Source organism: Pelophylax lessonae, assembly GCF_965119305.1.
Source record: "Pelophylax lessonae genome assembly, chromosome: 9".
Lineage (NCBI taxonomy): Eukaryota > Metazoa > Chordata > Amphibia > Anura > Ranidae > Pelophylax > Pelophylax lessonae.
In genome coordinates, this window is record NC_138776.1 from 270,990,723 (window position 1) to 271,008,743 (window position 18,021).

At 44.9% G+C, this 18,021-nt stretch overlaps 5 protein-coding genes across 5 annotated transcripts in view; 4 read left to right on the top strand and 1 right to left on the bottom strand.

Moving 5' to 3' along the window:
* The window catches only part of LOC309564465 (uncharacterized protein), a gene marked incomplete at both ends in the record, with an annotated part of 1,172,539 nt that overhangs the window by 108,862 nt on the left and 1,045,656 nt on the right, over nt 1-18,021 (bottom strand).
* Nucleotides 1-18,021, top strand: part of LOC309564074 (uncharacterized protein) — a gene marked incomplete at both ends in the record, with an annotated part of 288,253 nt that overhangs the window by 81,059 nt on the left and 189,173 nt on the right. The window contains one exon of the mRNA XM_082268699.1: nt 133-829. Coding sequence (XP_082124825.1) covers nt 133-829 — 697 coding nt within the window. The remainder of the gene's footprint in view (nt 1-132; nt 830-18,021) is intronic.
* On the top strand, nt 3,127-7,707 carry LOC309564077 (uncharacterized protein; the record flags this gene model as incomplete). Its single annotated transcript, XM_082268705.1, has 7 exons — nt 3,127-3,206; nt 6,527-6,623; nt 6,751-6,885; nt 6,992-7,064; nt 7,181-7,278; nt 7,368-7,477; nt 7,677-7,707. 7 exons carry the CDS (start codon nt 3,127-3,129, stop codon nt 7,705-7,707), a joined length of 624 nt encoding a protein of 207 aa, XP_082124831.1.
* Nucleotides 7,696-9,627, top strand: LOC309562941 (uncharacterized protein). The gene is made up of 2 exons (XM_082267269.1): nt 7,696-7,880; nt 9,214-9,627. The coding sequence occupies exons 1-2, from the start codon at nt 7,746-7,748 to the stop codon at nt 9,415-9,417; spliced, it is 339 nt and encodes a 112-aa protein (XP_082123395.1). The 5' UTR covers nt 7,696-7,745; the 3' UTR covers nt 9,418-9,627.
* The window catches only part of LOC309564078 (uncharacterized protein), a gene marked incomplete at both ends in the record, with an annotated part of 46,592 nt that continues 38,865 nt past the window's right edge, over nt 10,295-18,021 (top strand). The window contains 2 exons of the mRNA XM_082268706.1: nt 10,295-10,353; nt 11,526-12,365. Coding sequence (XP_082124832.1) covers nt 10,295-10,353; nt 11,526-12,365 — 899 coding nt within the window. The remainder of the gene's footprint in view (nt 10,354-11,525; nt 12,366-18,021) is intronic.

Below are 18,021 nucleotides of genomic sequence, written 5' to 3' on the forward strand. Positions count from 1 at the left end.
GTTTTTCGGGGAAGTTCGGTCTTAACAACCATCAGAGATCTCACATGGAAAAAAAGCTGTATTCTTGTTCTGAGTGCGGGAAATGTTTTGGAAAAAAATTGCCACTTGTCATACATCAGATGTCTCACACAGGAGAGAAGCCATTTACCTGTTCTGAGTGCGGAAAATGTTTTTCATCGAAGTCCCATCTTTATATGCATCAGAAATTGCACACGGATGAGAAACCGTACTCCTGTTCTGAATGCGGGAAATCGTACGCAGTAAAATCAAAACTTGTCGTACATCAGAGGTCTCACACGGAAGAGAAGCCATTTTTCTGTTCTGAGTGCGGGAAGTGTTTTTCAGCGAAGTCCAGTCTTATTATACACCAGAAATCTCACACGGGTGAGAAACCGTACTCCTGTTCTGAATGCGGGAAATGTTTCGCAGTAAAATCAAAACTTGTCATACATCAGAGGTCTCACACGAAGGAGAAGCCATTTTCCTGTTCTGAGTGCGGGAAATGTTTTTCATCGAAGCCCCATCTTTTTAATCATCAGAGATCTCACACGGGGGAGAAGCCGTATTCCTGCTCTGAATGCGGGAGATGTTTTTCACAGAAGTACACTCTTTCCAGACATCAGAGATTGCATACAGGGGAGAAGCCGTATTCCTGTCCTGAGTGCGGGAAATGTTTTGTACGAAAATCACATCTTGTCTTGCATCAGAGGTCTCACACGGGTGAGAAGCCGTACTCCTGTCCTGAGTGCGGGAAATGCTTTACTAGAAAGTCCCATCTATCCACACATCAGAGATCTCACACGGGGGAGAAGCCACTTTCCGATCCTGAGTGAGGGATCTCACTGAGGCTCCTCAATGAAGTCCAGCCTTCCTGTACATCAGGGGTCCCACACAACTCTCAAGGTGTATTAGTGCCTTGAGTGCGGGAAATCTCTTCTATATGAATGTTGGTGGATATGTGTGGAAGAAGCACACCCTGATATACTCCTCAGATATACTCCATGGCTGATCTTCATCATGTAAGAAACCCTTCATAAGGAGATCAGAGATCACCAAAGACATGGATGAAGTGTTGTCCCGTGTTGGCCATTGATAGTAGGAGAAAAATAAAAATGGAGTCCTTACCTTTCATTGGCTGAGTACATTTTGTGCGGGAGAGACTTAGAGGTCTATTATGAAAATGAAAACAAAGAGTTGATGGAATGTGGCACAGGTTTGCCGAATATCGGCCATATTTTATATAACTCATTGATTTTCTCTGATCATCGCCTCCATCATTCTGTATCACAATATTTTTACAGATGGAGGAATTTCATTGTGGCCACCAGATGGAGCCGACAATCTTAGGAAATCACTCTGTCAGTTACAATATGGACAGAATTGATCCCAGCTGGGCTAATGCTTGTCACACTCATCCAACAAATCTTCTGTACATTGACCCCTTGGTTTCCTCCATCAGGCATGGTTTCCTACAAATACCGGAGATATTCTACCCATGCACTAATGAGTACAGTAGACATCGAAGAACATAAACCAACAATATTACACCAACCACTGATTCAAAACCAAAATACTGAATTTGGACATCAACTTTTTGTATTTAGGTGCCCGTGACATGGCGTTTATGGACATGGGGCCTCCAATATTTTGGGGGGTAGTTTAACCACTTTACCACCGGAGGGTTTTGCTGTCTTACGTCCAGGCCACTTTTTGCAATTCGGCGCTGTGCGACTTTAACTGACAATTGCGCGGTCGTGCGTCGCCGTAGCCAAAACGAAATTTACGTCCTTTTTTTCCCACAAACAGAGCTTTCTTTTGGTGGTATTTGATCACCTGTGCGATTTTTACTTTTTGCGCTATAAACAAAAAAAGAGCGTAAGTTTTGAAAAATTAACAATATTTTTAACATTTTTTATATGAAATTCCTCCAAAAAAATATGTAAAAATCTAATTTTTTTTAAATTTTTGGCCAATTTGTTTTCTGCTACATATGTTTGGTAAAAAAAAATCTCAATAAGCGTATTTTGATTGGTTTGCGCAAAAGTTATTGCGTTTACTAACTAAGGGAAAGATTTCTGTAATTTTTGGTGTTTTTTTTTTTTAACGAGTAATGGCGGCGATCTGCAAATTTTTTTTTTTTTTTTTTGCGGGACTGCGACATTGCGGCGGACAGATCGGACCCTTGACTGACATTTTTGACACTTTTGGGGGTACCAGTGACATTACTACAGTAATCAGTGCTATACATATGCACTGTTACTGTAAAAATGACACTGGCAGGGAAGGGGTTAATTTTATTGGAGAGGGAGGGGTTAATGTATGCCTGGAGCTTACTGACGTGTGGGGGGGAGGTGACTGAGTGAGTCAGGGACAGATCGGATGTCCAGCTATGCTGAACACTCCGATCTGTTACTCCCTGTCACTTAGGAGATCCGCCCGCTCTGTTTACACAGGCGGGCGGATCTCCAAACTAGATTTCCTGACAATCGGGGAAGAGCAGCGGCGATCGCCGCCGCTCCTCCCCTGGCCCGACTCCCGCTGTGAATGAAAACAGCGGGAGCGCGCCTCCGGCGGCGCGCGAGCGCCGCCTACAGGGGGAGGAGTCCAGCGACATAGGTCTACGTCGCTGGACGATAACGAGCCACTGTGCCGCAGTAGAGGCACAGTGAGCGGTCGGCAAGTGGTTAGGTGCTTGGTGGGTAACGTGAATGTTTTCCAACTTTTTTTTTTAACTTTATTGCAATAAAAAAAAAAAGAAAATTGACTGTTAGAATTTTTTTGTGACAGGTTCTCTCCAATGTGGGTCTATTAGGTCCCTCATGGGTCTCCTGCCCTCCACTGAAGATAATGGAGAACAGACTGGGCTCCATTCACAGCTTCTCCATCCACAGTGGTCAGGAATGATGGCACTGAACCTGGAAGTGACCGAATACACATCACTTCCGGGTTCATTCTAGTGAGGGGTGATCAGCGAGCGGATTTTCTCTGGTCTCTCTCTCCTCTAACTGACAGCACCCACCATGCCAGTGCTGGGCCTGCAGGTGGGATATTGGGACCGAGAGAACATAGTGGGGGGTCTGGGGAAGACATCTAGTGACTAGTGTAGAGTTTATAAAGCTTCCCATGATGTCTGAGAGTGCACTTATTTCTCACCAGAATGTTCCTGAAGGGTACTGCTGGTCTCTGGGACAAAGGATTCCACCATTGTAGGTAGGTTGGGGACGGTTTCCCTGAGCCTCGTAGTTTGGTGTTTGGCAATTTCCACCATTGGCTCTAAAATATCTAATCCTCGAGTTTGCTGATACTCTGATACCGAACTGGTAATATCATTGATTTCCATACCCAGGAATGAGAGGAGGAAGGATCCTTATGTCCAATCATGAAGCAGATTTCTGGCCTTACTCTTACTTACTGATTACGGGCCTCATTTACTGTCAGATCTAGGGGGATCCACCAATGGGCTCCAGGCAGTATAGTGCAGGTTTGTAGTAATTTTTTTTTCTTGAGGGGGGTTCAGCCTTGCGTTCTCAAAGTAAAAAAAAAATGACTGAGCCACAATAGAGAGTCTAACAGACACACACAAACCTCAGCACAATCATTGGTAATAATGGAACTCTTCCATCAGATATGCTTTTCTACACTCAGCCGACCTTCAGGAAGATCTTCAATAACATCCTGACTACTGAGCAACCAGCAACTGTCCTACAATATAGCATAAAGGATGCAGGGGTCAGGAGTATGTCCTATACAGCCCAGGGTACAGAGTGCAGTGGCCAGGAGTATATCATAAAAAAGCCCAGGGTACAGAGTGCAGTGGTCAGGAGTAAATCATATATAGCCCAGGGTACAGAGTGCAGTGGTCAGGAGTATATAATATACAGCCCTGGGTACAGAGCGCAGTGGTCAGGAGTATATCATATACAGCCCAGGGTACAGAGTGCAGTGGTCAGGAGTATATCATATACAGCCCAGGGTACAGAGTGTAGTGGTCAGGAGTGTATCAGCTCTCTACTAGTGATGAGCCAAACTGCTCTGGGCTCAATTCAAACAGGGTTTGGTAAACTACAGAGAAGATCGGGAGCCGAACCCTATTGAGATCAATAGAAACAGATTAAAAAATGCCCATTTTCTTGGCTAATCGGTAAAAAGGTTTAGAGGTATAAAAAAATAGCATGGGGGGTGGGATGGCCAGTGCCCGAAGGAGAAGCTTTGAGTCCACTATGGATTTTAAGGGGGTCCCCACAAAGAAACAAATAATAATAATAACTAATCCAAATATGCATCTTTACTGGCGAAGTAAGGGGAAAGCAAGTGTGTCCTAAACCATACTAGGCCACATGATCTGAACATAGGGGGGGCCCCTGCAGGGTAGACCCACCTTGCAAAGTATCTTGTCCCAATGTTGATGAGGATAAGGGCCTCTTTCCAACAACCCTGGCCGGTGGTTGTGCTGGGGGGGGTCTGTGGGCAGAGGGCTTATCAGAATCTGGAAGCCCTATTTAAATATTGAAGGGTCTCCAGATACCACCCCCTACATGAATGAGTATGGGGTACAGTGTACTTGATGGTACCACTAGCTGAACGATGGCACCCCAAGCTGTCATTAGCGATCCCTACCCCTTTGCTTAAATTGTAAGGACTTTCAGGGAACCAAAGAAAGCAGGAAGCTGTGATACATAGAAGCGGTATGAATATTGCCTTTATTTATGATTCACGGTTCCTGCCAAACACAGTGGGGGGGGGGGGGCGACACAGCCAAAGTTTGAAAAAATATCTACACTGCTCAAAAAAATGAAAGGAACACTTTGAAAACAAATCAGATCTCAATGGGGAAAAATCTCATGCTGAATATCTATACTGGTATGGACTGGGTATTGTGTTAGGATCTATAGTGGTATGGACTGGGGAATGTGTTAGGATCTATACTGGTATGGACTGGGGGATGTGTTTGGATCTATACTGGTGTGGACTGGGTGATGTGTTAGGATCTATAGTGGTATGGACTGGGTAATGTGTTAGGATCCATACTGGTATGGACTGGGTAATGTGTTAGGATCTATACTGGTATGAACTGGGTAATGTGTTAGGATCCATACTGGTATGGACTGGGTAATGTGTTAGGATCTATACTGGTGTAGACTGGGTAATGTGTTAGGATCTATACTGGTATGGACTGGGTAATGTGTTAGGATCTATACTGGTATGGACTGGGTAATGTGTTGGGATCTATACTGGTATGGACTGGGTAATGTTTTAGGATCTATACTGGTATGGACTGGGTAATGTTTTAGGATCTATACTGGTATGGACTGGGTAATGTGTTAGAAAGGAAAGGATGCCGCATTGTTTGATGGAAATTAAAATTATCACCCTACAGAGGGCTGAATTCAAAGTGAAAAAATGATGCAGCAGGCGAGTCCATTTTGCTGAAATGTCATTGCAGGACCTCAGAATGGTCCTCAGTAATTTGTATGGCCCCCCACGTGCTTGTATGTATGCCTGACAACGTCGGGGCGCTCCTAATGAGATGACGGATGGTGTCCTGGGGTATTTCCTCCCAGATCTGGACCAGGGCATCACTGAGCTCCTGAATAGTCTGAGGTGCAACCTGGCGGCATCAGATGGACTCCTCATATCAGTGGTCAGTGTCGTGGTTCCTTACATTGGTGACCAAATGGAGAAGGACCTTCCTATATCAGTGATCATTGTAGCAGTCCATTACATTTGTGAGACCAATGGGAGAAGGACCAAGGACCCCCTTACATACTCATCAGTGGAAAGACCCCCCCCCCCCCACCTTACAGATCATTGATGTCAGTTGTTACTGAGAGACAGAAATTGTTCATTGCTCATGGAACCCCTAGAACCCTTTGGAGAAGCCCTGGCTGAGAAAGGCTGGACTAGGCAGTAATATATTTCTCTCCCCCTTGGTGGGAGTGGAGATGACCCATCTATAAGCAGGGCTTTTTTTCTCAGAAAAAAGGAGCAGGAACTCAACCACGACCCTGTGTTTACAAGTGATAGTGATGAGCAGGGAGCAGAGGGCCTGAGTCAAAGGTGGTGGAGTTCCCGCTGAAAAAAAGCCCTGTCTATAAGGATATACAGTACATACACACACAGCACAAGGCCGTGTTCTCACTACGAGAAATTTCTCTGGGCTGCAGTACCTCTGAGCTCCACAAGGTGGTGATCTCATTTCTGCCCAGACAGGAAGTCTCTATTGAAGACAGGAAGTGATGTCAGGTATAAATAGGAAGTTCTGGGTGAAAGGTCATTTGGGAGGAAGTAGAGAGGAGACGTTGCTGGAAGTGGCAGCAGAGGAGGTAATAAGATCTTATTTACACCCAGTAACCCCCCCCGTCATGTCCGTCCTCTTCCTCCATAGTCACTGTGATGTCTTTTATCTCCAGCAGATGATGATACACTCATATATAGTGTGGAAACCTAGATTAACCCCTTCAGGGTCAGAATATTTCACCACTTATGCATATATTTTAGTAATCATTTATCATCTTTACTTGTCTAGCTGTATAGAACGAATGAGGATGAAGGAGGACCGGAGTCGCATGACTGCGAGGATACTAAACCTCACCCTGGAGATCATCTACCTACTGACCGGAGAGGTGAGGAGGATTCTGGGAGGTCACATGACATCACTCTTATCTCTATTAATAAAACACAGACCTAACCGGAGAGGTGAGGAGGATTCTGGGATTCTAACATGATATTCCTATTGGTTCTCCAATACAGAGATTTCCTCTTCTGAAGTCAGGTGATCATATGACCATCACAGTGCCTCCATGTGACTCCCTAAAACCTGAGAGACACAACATGCAGAAGATTCTAGAAGTCACCAAGAAGATGATGGAGCTGCTGACAGGAGAGGTGAGCGGTGCTGGGAATTCTGGGCCAAGAGTTGTGTCTTTATGGTGACTGTATCAATGTAAGTATCAGGTTCCTAAGTGGTGTCACTATCTATCTCTTTATGTAGGAGTATTTAGAAGGACACCAGGATCTCTACAAGGACGTCATGATGGAGAATCAGCCGCCCCTCACATCACCGGGTAAGAGGAGACTTTATTGTAAAGGAGAGAGCAGTACGGAGGCTCCACCTAGATCCCCGATCATCTGATAAACACATAGAAACAATGTATTCAGTCAGTGTGTGTGTTTCCTACAGATGGATCCAGTAATGGGAACCCACCAGAGAGATGTCCCCGTCCTCTGTATTCCCGGGATTCCACACAGGAAGGTCACACCATCCCTCACCATCATCAGGTAGATGAGGAACAATCACTGATAGTATCATTAGGATCTGTACATTATCTGCATTGTTACCATTGATGTCATTTTTATTATATATTCAGAGTGGAAACCTGAGAGATTCTAAAGTTGAGGTTAAAGAAGAGATAAAAGAGGAGGATGATGAGGATGGGGTGATGGAGGAGTCAGAGTTTCTAAAGGGACACAAAGATCTGTACCAGGACACTATGGTGGTCTCTTCCAACCACAGAAACCCACCAGAGAGATGTCCCCGTCCTCTGTATTCCCGGGATTCCACACAGGAAGGTCACACCATCCCTCACCATCATCAGGTAGATGAGGAACAAATATTGGTAATTAAAATTGTTATACAATCATGTTTGTTACTATTAATGTATTATTATATATTTTAGAACAAAAACCCCAAGGATAATATTGTTGTAAAAGAAGAGTATAAAGAGGAGGATGAGGAGTACGGAGTGATGGAGGAGTTTTCAGAAGGACACAAGGATATGATGGAGCCACCTAATACCAGAAACCCACCAGAGAGATGTCCCCGTCCTCTGTATTCCGGGGATTCCACACATGAAGGTCAAACCATCCCTCACTGTTACAAGGTTGGTGGAATGGAGCTTATAAAACACGGACTCATAGAGAAGATGTGTGGAATTGTTTACGTGATCTTACAAGTGTTAAAGCTTATATAGCGCCCTCCTAGGTAGGTGTTAGTGAGGACATGGCTCAGTTTGGTGGGGGGTGAGTGTAGCACCCTCCTAGGTAGGTGTTAGTGAGGACATGGCTCGGTTTGGTGGGGGGTGAGTGTAGCACCCTCCTAGGTAGGTGCTAGTGAGGACATGGCTCGGTTTGGCGGGGGGTGAGTGTAGCACCCTCCTAGGTAGGTGATAGTGAGGACATGGCTCGGTTTGGTGGGGGGTGAGTGTAGCACCCTCCTAGGTAGGTGCTAGTGAGGACATGGCTCGGTTTGGCGGGGGGTGAGTGTAGCACCCTCCTAGGTAGGTGCTAGTGAGAGAAGTATAGTTTTGAGATCTGTAAATCTGTGTTGCTCTCTGCCTATCAGGGAGCAGAATCTGTTAGTGAGGTCTGCGATTCATTCAGTCTGAAGAGTGTTTCACTCTGGTTCAATAGGGAGGCATGTTAGACAGTGGGAGGAAACCTGACCAATTGATGCATAGGATTTTGTTACAGTCCTGGTGATTGGCAGTGGCAGGTCGCCTGGGTGCATTCTGGTATACTGTATAAAAGCCAAGAGCATATGTGCTGTGGGGTCATTGGCTGGAGAGCAGAGTTCCAGAGGGAGGGGGCGATCGCCTCCTCCTCTGTAGAGGTGTCATGTGGTTGCAGGAGGTAGTCCTGAGGACCAGAGGAGCGGTAGAGAGGAGCTGAACCGAGAGGTCCAGGAAAGCTGACTGAGAGGGGAGACATTGGAGACCCTGGGACTGCAGTGTCATGAGTACAGGAACTCGTGTCAAGGGGCCTGACCTGAGGGGGGCCACCCCTTCTTGTAGGATAGTCAGTGGATGGGTGTCAGCAGAGGAAGAGGATACTAGGGAGAGTGTCCTGAAGATAACTTTCTGTTCACCGAGTCGTCTTGGGGAAAAAAAGACTGAATCCAAGTTCATCCATAGTGGCGGGGTGAATCAATAGCCTGGCTATATCAAAAGATAGGAATCCTCAAACATTGTCTATACTTAAACTGGAGTATCTCACTAATTCCTTCTTCTATCCCCATTTTACAATAATCCACACAACAACCAAATACCCCTGGATTGATTATTGGAGTGAGCTGACGAGAAGAAATTAGAAACTTGTATCTGTCATGACTGTATGTTGGTAACTCAGGAGGACCCGTAGAATAACTGGCAGTCCCTATGGGGGCAGTGCTTCACTTCTATTTTACATATAATATTTTATCTCCTTCTCTTGGTTTAGGGTGAAGATCTGATAGATATAAAAGTTGAGGTTAAAGCAGAAGAAGAAGAGACGTATGTGAGGGATGATCAGCAGTCTATGGAGGAGGATGGAATAACGGGGACATTTATAGAGGAGGACACTCCTACAGAGATCAGCACAGGTGGGTCATTAACACTAAATCCATTCCTCCACCCATACTGCTCACTGATTGGTCCAGAGTAGGGTGGGGACTGGGTGATATCAGCCTGTATTCCCCAGGTCACTTTCCTGAGCTGTGTTCCCCGTCCTGTATTCCTGTATTTCCCCACAGTGCCTATAGTAACCAATCATATTTTATCCTTATTTTATTTATAACGGTCAGATTAATAAAATCTGCTTGATATTAATATTGTTAAAGTTGTGGTTTTTAATATTTATTTTTGTAACGTAATTCTACATAAAAACATTTAACAGTGCCATTTCATGAGATAACCTAGGAGGGCAAGTTTAGGGGCAGGGTAGGGTAGGGGTTGGGTGGGGCAACTGGTGGTGAGTAACTCTTAAGGCCTGGCTAGTAGCTCAGGACTGGAAATTTTAAGCCCTGCTCTATATTGTACATTACATACGCCAGACCCCTGCACTATATACTCTATGTTGTACATTACATACTCCTGACCCCTGCACTATATACTCTATGTTGTACATTACATACTCCTGACCCCTGCACTATATACTCTATATTGTACATTACATACTCCTGACCCCTGCACTATATACTCTATGTTGTATATTACATACTCCTGACCCCTGCACTATATATTCTGTTTTGTACATTACTTACTCCTCACCTCTGCACTATATACTCTTTGTTGTACATTACATACTCCTGACCCCTGCACTATATACTCTATATTGTACATTATTTACTCCTGACCCCTGCACTATATACTCTATGTTGTATATTACATACTCCTGACCCCTGCACTATATATTCTGTTTTGTACATTCTATAAAATAATAGTGCAGCACTCCTTGTGAACAAACCTTATAGCAAATACTATAAACGGACTATGAAAGTGTCTCTCATTAAAGTGCACAAATAATACTCTCACCTCTTCAGATGGACCCCATTGCTCCATACCAAGAGGACACACCCAGCATGAAATCACACTCCTTCAGGTACATGTAGGCGGAGCCTCCTCTTTAGGTAGCCAGCTCCTGCTACTAGAGATGAAGAGACTCCATAGTGCTCACTGTTATATTTATTACATGGATAAGAAAAGCACTCACAAGGTTAAAAAAGCAATCCAGCATTGAATACACACAATCACTGCAGATTCCCCAAGCATCAGTCTCAGTGTAACTTGAGGGCACTCCGCCCAACGTGATGATGTCCTCAAACCACTCCCATCTGATGCATTGCATCCTGATTGGACTTCCCCAGAGATATATATGGTCTTCAGGATCAGTCCAGTCTTCATCTTGGTTGTTCTCCCCCCATCCTCACTCTCTGACCTCTGGTGGGGCTCAGTCCCGCTGTTATTCATGACTAAATCATGGACTAAATAAGGAAGTGCGGGACTTCTTGTGTTGGGAAGATGGCAATGAGTGATAGAGGGGGAGGGGACACTCGTCCTATAATCCCCTCATCACTGTCACTCCTATAAAAGACAGTTCTCGTTGTTTCCTCACTCTCTGACTAAGGTCCATGAATAAAGAAATGAACTGGTAGGAGATCAGAGGACCCATTTACTAGTTACCTTGAGGGGGGAATTGTAAGATCCTCAGAGACAAAGCTGTCTGATGTGGGCGGAGTCCTGGTTTAGGGGAACCAATCTGCTGATGTCTAGTAATAATCTTTGTATTTCTATTTTAGTAGATGGACGGGAGATGAGGAAAACCTCAGAGGATTGTCTCACTTTGTCTCCAGACTGTAAAGTAGAAGATGAGGACATCACACAGTATAGTCCAGGAGAAAAGCCGGCTACCTCAAATGTCCATCCGGCACCACACAGTGTAGATGGACCATCGTATTCCTCTTATCCTGAGGAACCTCAGACTGTGAGGGACGGTGCCGGACCATCGTATTCCTCTTATCCTGAGGAACCTCAGACTGTGAGGGACAGTGCCGGACCATCGTATTCCTCTTATCCTGAGGAACCTCAGACTGTGAGGGACAGTGCCCTCCTTCCAACAGATAAGAAGTTTTCTTGTCCTGAGTGCCGGAAGAGTTTCCATTTTAAATTCAATCTTGATGAGCATAAAAGATCTCACACAGTTGAGAAGCCGTATTCCTTTCCTGAGTGCGGTAAATGTTTTTTTAAGAAAGCCCATCTTTCCCTACATCATAGATTTCACACAGAAGAAAAGTCATATTCTTGTTCTGAGTGCGGGAAATGTTTTTCAGGGAAGTTCAATCTTAACAGACATCAGAGATCTCACACAGGAGAGAAGCCGTATTCCTGTCCTGAATGTGTGAAATGTTTTGCAATAAAATCAGAACTTGTCACACATCAGAGGTCTCACATAGAGGAGAAGCCATTTTCCTGTTCTGAGTGCTGGAAATGTTTTTCTTTGAAATCCAGTCTTTTTAGACATCAGAGATCGCACACGGGTGAAAAACCGTATTCCTGTTCTGAATGTGGGAAATGTTTTGCGATAAAATCAGAACTTGTCAAACATCAGAGGTCCCACACCGAGGAGAAGCCATTTTCCTGTTCTGAGTGTGGGAAATGTTTTTCCTTGAAGTCCAGTCTTTTTAGACATCAGAGATCACACACGGGGGAGAAGCCGTATTCCTGTCCCGAGTGTGGGAAATGTTTTTCACAGATAGCCCATCTTTACACACATCAGAGATCGCACACGGGGGAGAAGCCATATTCCTGTCCTGAGTGCGGCAAATGTTTTGTACGAAAATCACAACTTGCCCTACATCAGGGCTCTCACACGGGTGAAAAGCCATATTCCTGTCCTGAGTGCGGGAAATGGTTTTCAAGCAAGTCCACTCTTTCCACACATCAGAGATTGCACACGGGTGAGAAGCCGTATTCCTGTTCCGAGTGTGGGAAATGTTTTTCACAGATAGCCCATCTTTACACACATCAGAGATCTCACACAGGGGAGAAGCCACATTCCTGTCATGAGTGTGGCAAATGTTTTGTACGAAAATCACAACTTGTCACACATCAGAAGTCTCACACGGGGGAGAAGCCGTATTCCTGTCCTGAGTGCGCAACATGTTTTTCTAGGAAGTCCCATCTTTACAAACATCAGAGATCTCACACGGGGGAGAAGCCGTCTTCCTGTCCTGAGTGAGGGAATTGTTCCTCACCGAAGTCCTGCCTTCCTGTACATTAGGGGTCCCACACAACCCTCGAGGTGTCTTGAATCTTATTACTGCCTTGAGCGCGGGTAATGTCTTCTATATGAACGTTGCTGGACATCCAACCCAGATCGCCAAATTTCTTCCAAATTACTCCCCCACCTGCTTTCAGATACAGGCACACATCACCATAACTGGTGGACCGGTCCACAGGCTCAAGCATTTTGGGCTGAAATTTTCCGCATTCAATCTACCATGTTTAATGGTCCTGGACCCAAACCCAGCTATGGCCTTACGTAACCAAAAACCATTAGAAGAAACCCATCTAGAGCTTAAACTTCTCCTGTAGGTCACTACCGCTGTAAAGGAAACCATCGCTAAGGCCTGGAAAACTCCTCTCCCGAATATCACAGAATCCAAAAATAGAATCAGCAGAGCCATGATGCATGCCAAAGTCGAAGCAGTTTTATTAGACGGGGGTCAAAAAATATGAACGTAAGTAATGTATATATGTGCTGCGCAAAATTCTGTGTCACTTTGTAAAATTAATATTCTCACCTGTGCAATAATTATAATAAATGAGTTGTATAATAAATTATGTGAAAAAAATCTATATTGTGTTGTGATTATTTATGTGACTAATGTGTTGATAACCTTTTTTTATAATTATTGGTATTATCTCCCTGAAAACTGTAAACTTAAATAAATTAACCACTTTAGGATCGCTCACTGTGCTGCTACTGAGGCAGGTCGGCTCCCCTGGGTCCATCGCTGGACTCCTAGTGGTCTCAGCAGTGCGCGCGCGCCGCTGGATGCTCGCTCCCGCTGTGTTTAGACACAGCCGGTGTCGGGCCGGAGGAGGAGAGCCGGCGATTGCCGCCTCTCTTTCCCGATTGTCGGGGAAAGTGTGAGAAGATCCGCCTGCTTGTGTAAACAAAGCAGGCGGATCTTCTCTGTGACAGACAGGGAGAGATCACAGGATTCCGCATAGCTGAACCTGCGATCTCTGTCTGCGGCACAGTGGCAGCCCTGGGTTCATCAACATAGACCAACGTCGCTGGACTCCTAGTGGTCTCGGCGGCGCGCGCGTTTAGACACAGCGGGAGTCGGGGCGGAGGAGGAGAGGCGGCGATTGCCGCCTCTCTTCCCCGATTGTCGGGAAACGTGTGAGAAGATCCGCCTGCTTGTGTAAACAAAACAGGCGGATCTTCTCTGTGACAGGCAGGGACAGATCACAGGATTCAGCATAGCTCAACCTGCGATCTCTGTCTGTGTCACACAGTCCCCTCCCCCCACACACGTCAGTAAGCATGAGGCATACATTTAACCCCTTGATCATCATTACTGTTAACCCCTTCCCTGCCAGTGTCATTAGTACAGTGACAGTGCATATTTATAGCACTGATTACTGTAGTAATGTCACTGGTCCCCCCAAAAATGTCAGTTTGGGGTCCGATTTGTCTGCCGCAATGTCGCAGTCCCACCAAAAAATCGCAGATCGCCGCCATTGCTAGTAAAACAAGAAACAATAAAAATGACATAAATCTTTCCCGTAGTTAGTAAACATAAATATCTTTTGCGCAAACCAATCAAAATATTGCCATTTTTTATTGTTACCAAAAATATGTGGCAGAAAACAAATTGGCCTAAAATGTTAAAAAAATTTGATTTATAATTTTTTTTTGGGGAATGTTATATATCAGAATGCAGAATGTTGTTTTTTTTTTTTTTCAAAATTGTCGCTCTTTTTTTCAAAAAATAAAAATCGCACAGGTGATCAAATACCACCAAAAGAAAGCTCTATTTGTGGGGAAAAAAAGACGTAAATTTTATTCGGGTACAGCGTCACACGACCACGCAATTGTCTGTAACACAGTGCCGAATCTCAAAATATGGCCTGGGTCAGGAAGGGGGTAAAATCTTCCGGTCCTAAAGTGGATAAAAATACGCTCATTGAGAATTTTTTTGTAGCTAAATACATTTTGGCCTAAATATGTGACAAAAATTGAATATATTGGATATTTTTTAACTGTCAAAGTAGAAAATGTCAATTTTTCGCCAAATTTTCGCTCTTTTTTTATTAATATCGCAAAAAATAAAAAGCACAGAGGTGATCAAATACCACCAAAAGAAAGCTCTGTTTGTGGGGAAAATAGGGACGTAAATTTCGTTTTGGGTACAGTGTTGCATGACCGCGCAATTGTCCTTGAGCAGCCAAATCTTCCGGGGTTAAAGTGGTTAAAATAAATATTTCCATTTTTCGGGGTGCTTTACAGGGCACCTCACTATCACCTCACAGCCCGCACATAGACTCCAACGTATGGCCCCCTCCCCTACGCGTGTCGACACAGGGCTCTGCGCGTCCTCATCAGGGGGAGACATAATAATTGATATACCTCATTTATTATACTAATTATTGCACAGGTGAGACACAGAATTTTTCGCAACACATATATACATTACATAAAATCAACTGCATCACACTCGTATTAGGGAAGTGAACAGTGCTAGTAATAGGGCTGCAGTTAGAAATCACGGGGGGGGGGGGGCGTACAGCCTCCCCCCCTTGAATTTATCAAGACAATATTTTTACTAAATATACACTAAAATCATTATTTGCAGACACAAACCTGCTTGATTTAGCCTTTTTTTTAATTGTTTTTTACACTTTTTTTTTTTAAATGTAAAAAAACTTAACAATTCTTTTATATTACAATTTTTTTTTAATTATTTATTAATGTGTAATTATTCTTTTTTTTTTTTTTTTTTTAATTTGTTACTTTTTTTACAGTAAAGGAAAGCCTGCAGCTCTGCGGGAGGGGAGCAGCACAGGGAAAGGGGGGGTGGGTCAGAAGCAGGCAAGAACAGGGAGGGGGGGATCCGTGTCAGAGGCGCAATTACAGGAATGATGTCCTGTGTCTGTGTTTCTCCCTGCAGCAGGTGAAAGCTGGCAGGAGGGGGAGAAACTGGCTTTCAGATTCTGCTGAGAGCTGCACAGGGCTTCCTTCTGTATTTGCCCCCATAGGCGTGCGCACAGGGTGTGTCGGGTGTGCCTGTGCACACCCTAATCACCTAGGGCACATTTGCATTATCGCTCTGTTTGCCAGTGAGGAGATGGGAAAGATCTCCCTCGGACCTGCTCTGCCATAAGAGAAGTGCCACGCACTTCTATTTCACTGTGCCAGCAGGGAGAGTAATGTACCGGTGCCATAAACATGTAGGCACACACATGCATGTGTATTTAAACTTTGGGGTGCACACCCTAATGCAATAGGTTGCGCACACCTATGATTTGCCCCTTTGCCCAACCGCACCGATTCCCCATGCTGTTGGGGCCCTCCTGTGTGGCCAGGCCCCCTACAGGAGGACTGGTAGTCCCCCCCCCCCCCCTATCAGTGGCCCTGGCTAGCAGCAATATCAATCAATACAACCATAGATTGCTCGCAGCTCATTTCAGTTATATTAAAAAAATATGAACGCTTGTGGAAACCTTGGGTGGATCACTACCTCCCAGCTGATTTAGATGAAACGTCACCATCCCCAGGTTCCTGATAGGGGGGAACCACTGGGCCTCCAGGTAGGGGGCCCAGGCACACAGGGGGTCCGGGCAGCAGGGGGATCAGTATGGTTGGACGGGAGGACAAATTACAGAACAACGCACTGCGTCTGTGTGTCTCATCTCCCCCCGCGGGCGCACAGGCGGATGGGGGGGGCGGGGGGCTTGTAAAATATTCCATTTACCAGCCCCTTCTGTTTTTTTTCAATTGAACATGGATTGCTCCTGTGTTACATATAGTTACAAAGTTACATACCTAACCCAACCATACAGTCCCATAGAATTCAGGGGTTGGGCTTGGACCCTTAGTTCCAGTGAAGGGAACTCTTAAGGCGTCGGCACACCAAGACATTTTGGAAAATTTCATGGTCCCAACAGTTTGGGGATGGCCTCTTCCTGTTCCAACATGACTGCACACCAGTGCACAAAGCAAGGTCCATAAAGACATGGATGAGCTAGTTTGGGGTGGAGGAACATGACTGGCCTGCACAGAGTCCTGACTTCAGAAATCTGACCTGACAGAACACCTTTGGGATGAATTAGAGTGGAGACTGCAAGGCAGGCCTTCTCATCTAACATCAGTGCCTGACCTCACAAATGCGCTTCTGGAAGAATGGTCAAACATTCCCATAGACACTCCTAAACCTCGTGGACAGCCTTCCCAGAAGAGTTGAAGCTGTTATAGCTGCAAAGGGTGGACCAACTCAATATTGAACCCTACGGACTAATGCCCCGTACACACGTTCCGATTATCGTACGACAAAACTTGCTTTCGACCTGGTCTCACGATAATCTGATCGTTAGTACACAGCTTTCGACAGCCGATCACGGCAGTTGGTCCAACAAAATCCGAAGGGACAAACAGGAAAACTTCTGTCGTACGACATCTTCTCGAACGATAATTGTTTCGTCAGTACAGTATTCGTACGCTAAAAGTCGATCGACAAATACCACACATGATCGGAAACAGTAAAATAATCCGCAGTGGTCAGGCGTATATACATTACTTCCGTTACGTAGCTATGAAAAATACACTTGGTCAGTGAATCGTACGAAGAAAGTCGGATGGTTTGTAGGCAGAGTTGCTTTCGATTTTAGTAACATACAACAATTATAAAACTTTAGTCATACGATTATCGTACCATAATCGGAACGTGTGTACGGGGCATTAGACTGGGGTGCCATTAAAGTTCATGTGTGTGTAATAATAATACTGTGCTATGGTCATAAATATTTAACATCTCCGCTCTTGTAATTTAGTTAATCTCGCTTATAAGGGTTGCCTCCCAATCCATTTGATGCGTATTGTGCACCTTGTTTTATCCCCTTTCCCTTGGGGCTACCTTAAAAAAGTTGTTATTTTCTGTATGTTACCCTTTAGACATACCAATAAAAGTATTTAGAACAAGAATGTTGGTGGACCGGTGGGGAAGAAGCACACCCTGATATACACCTCAGATATACTCCATGGCTGATCTTCATCATGTAAGAAACACTTCATAAGGAGATCAGAGATCACCAAAGACATGGATGAAGTGTTGTCCTGTGTTGGCCATTGATAGCAGGAGAAAAATAAAAATGGAGTCCTTACCTTTCATTGGCTGAGTACATTTTTTGGTGGAGAGACTTAGCCTCGGTTTCCACTAGTGCGGCTACGAAGTTGTGCTACTTCTAGCACGACTTCGTAGCAAAAGTAAACCACGGCTTCAGTTAGACTTGTCCCTCATATATAGAGGGAAGTCGCGCTCAAAAGTAGTACACGATTTACTTTTGAGGTCGCGGCAACTGAAGCCGCGGCAGTGGAAACGTGCCCCATTGAAAACAATGGGTTTTGACTTGCTGTGCGACTTGACATGTGTCAAGTCGCACCGCAAGTCGCACTAGTGGAAACCGAGCCTTAGAGGTCTATTATGAAAATGAAAACAAATAGTTGATGGAAGGTGGCACAGGTTTGCCCGGCCGTGCCGAA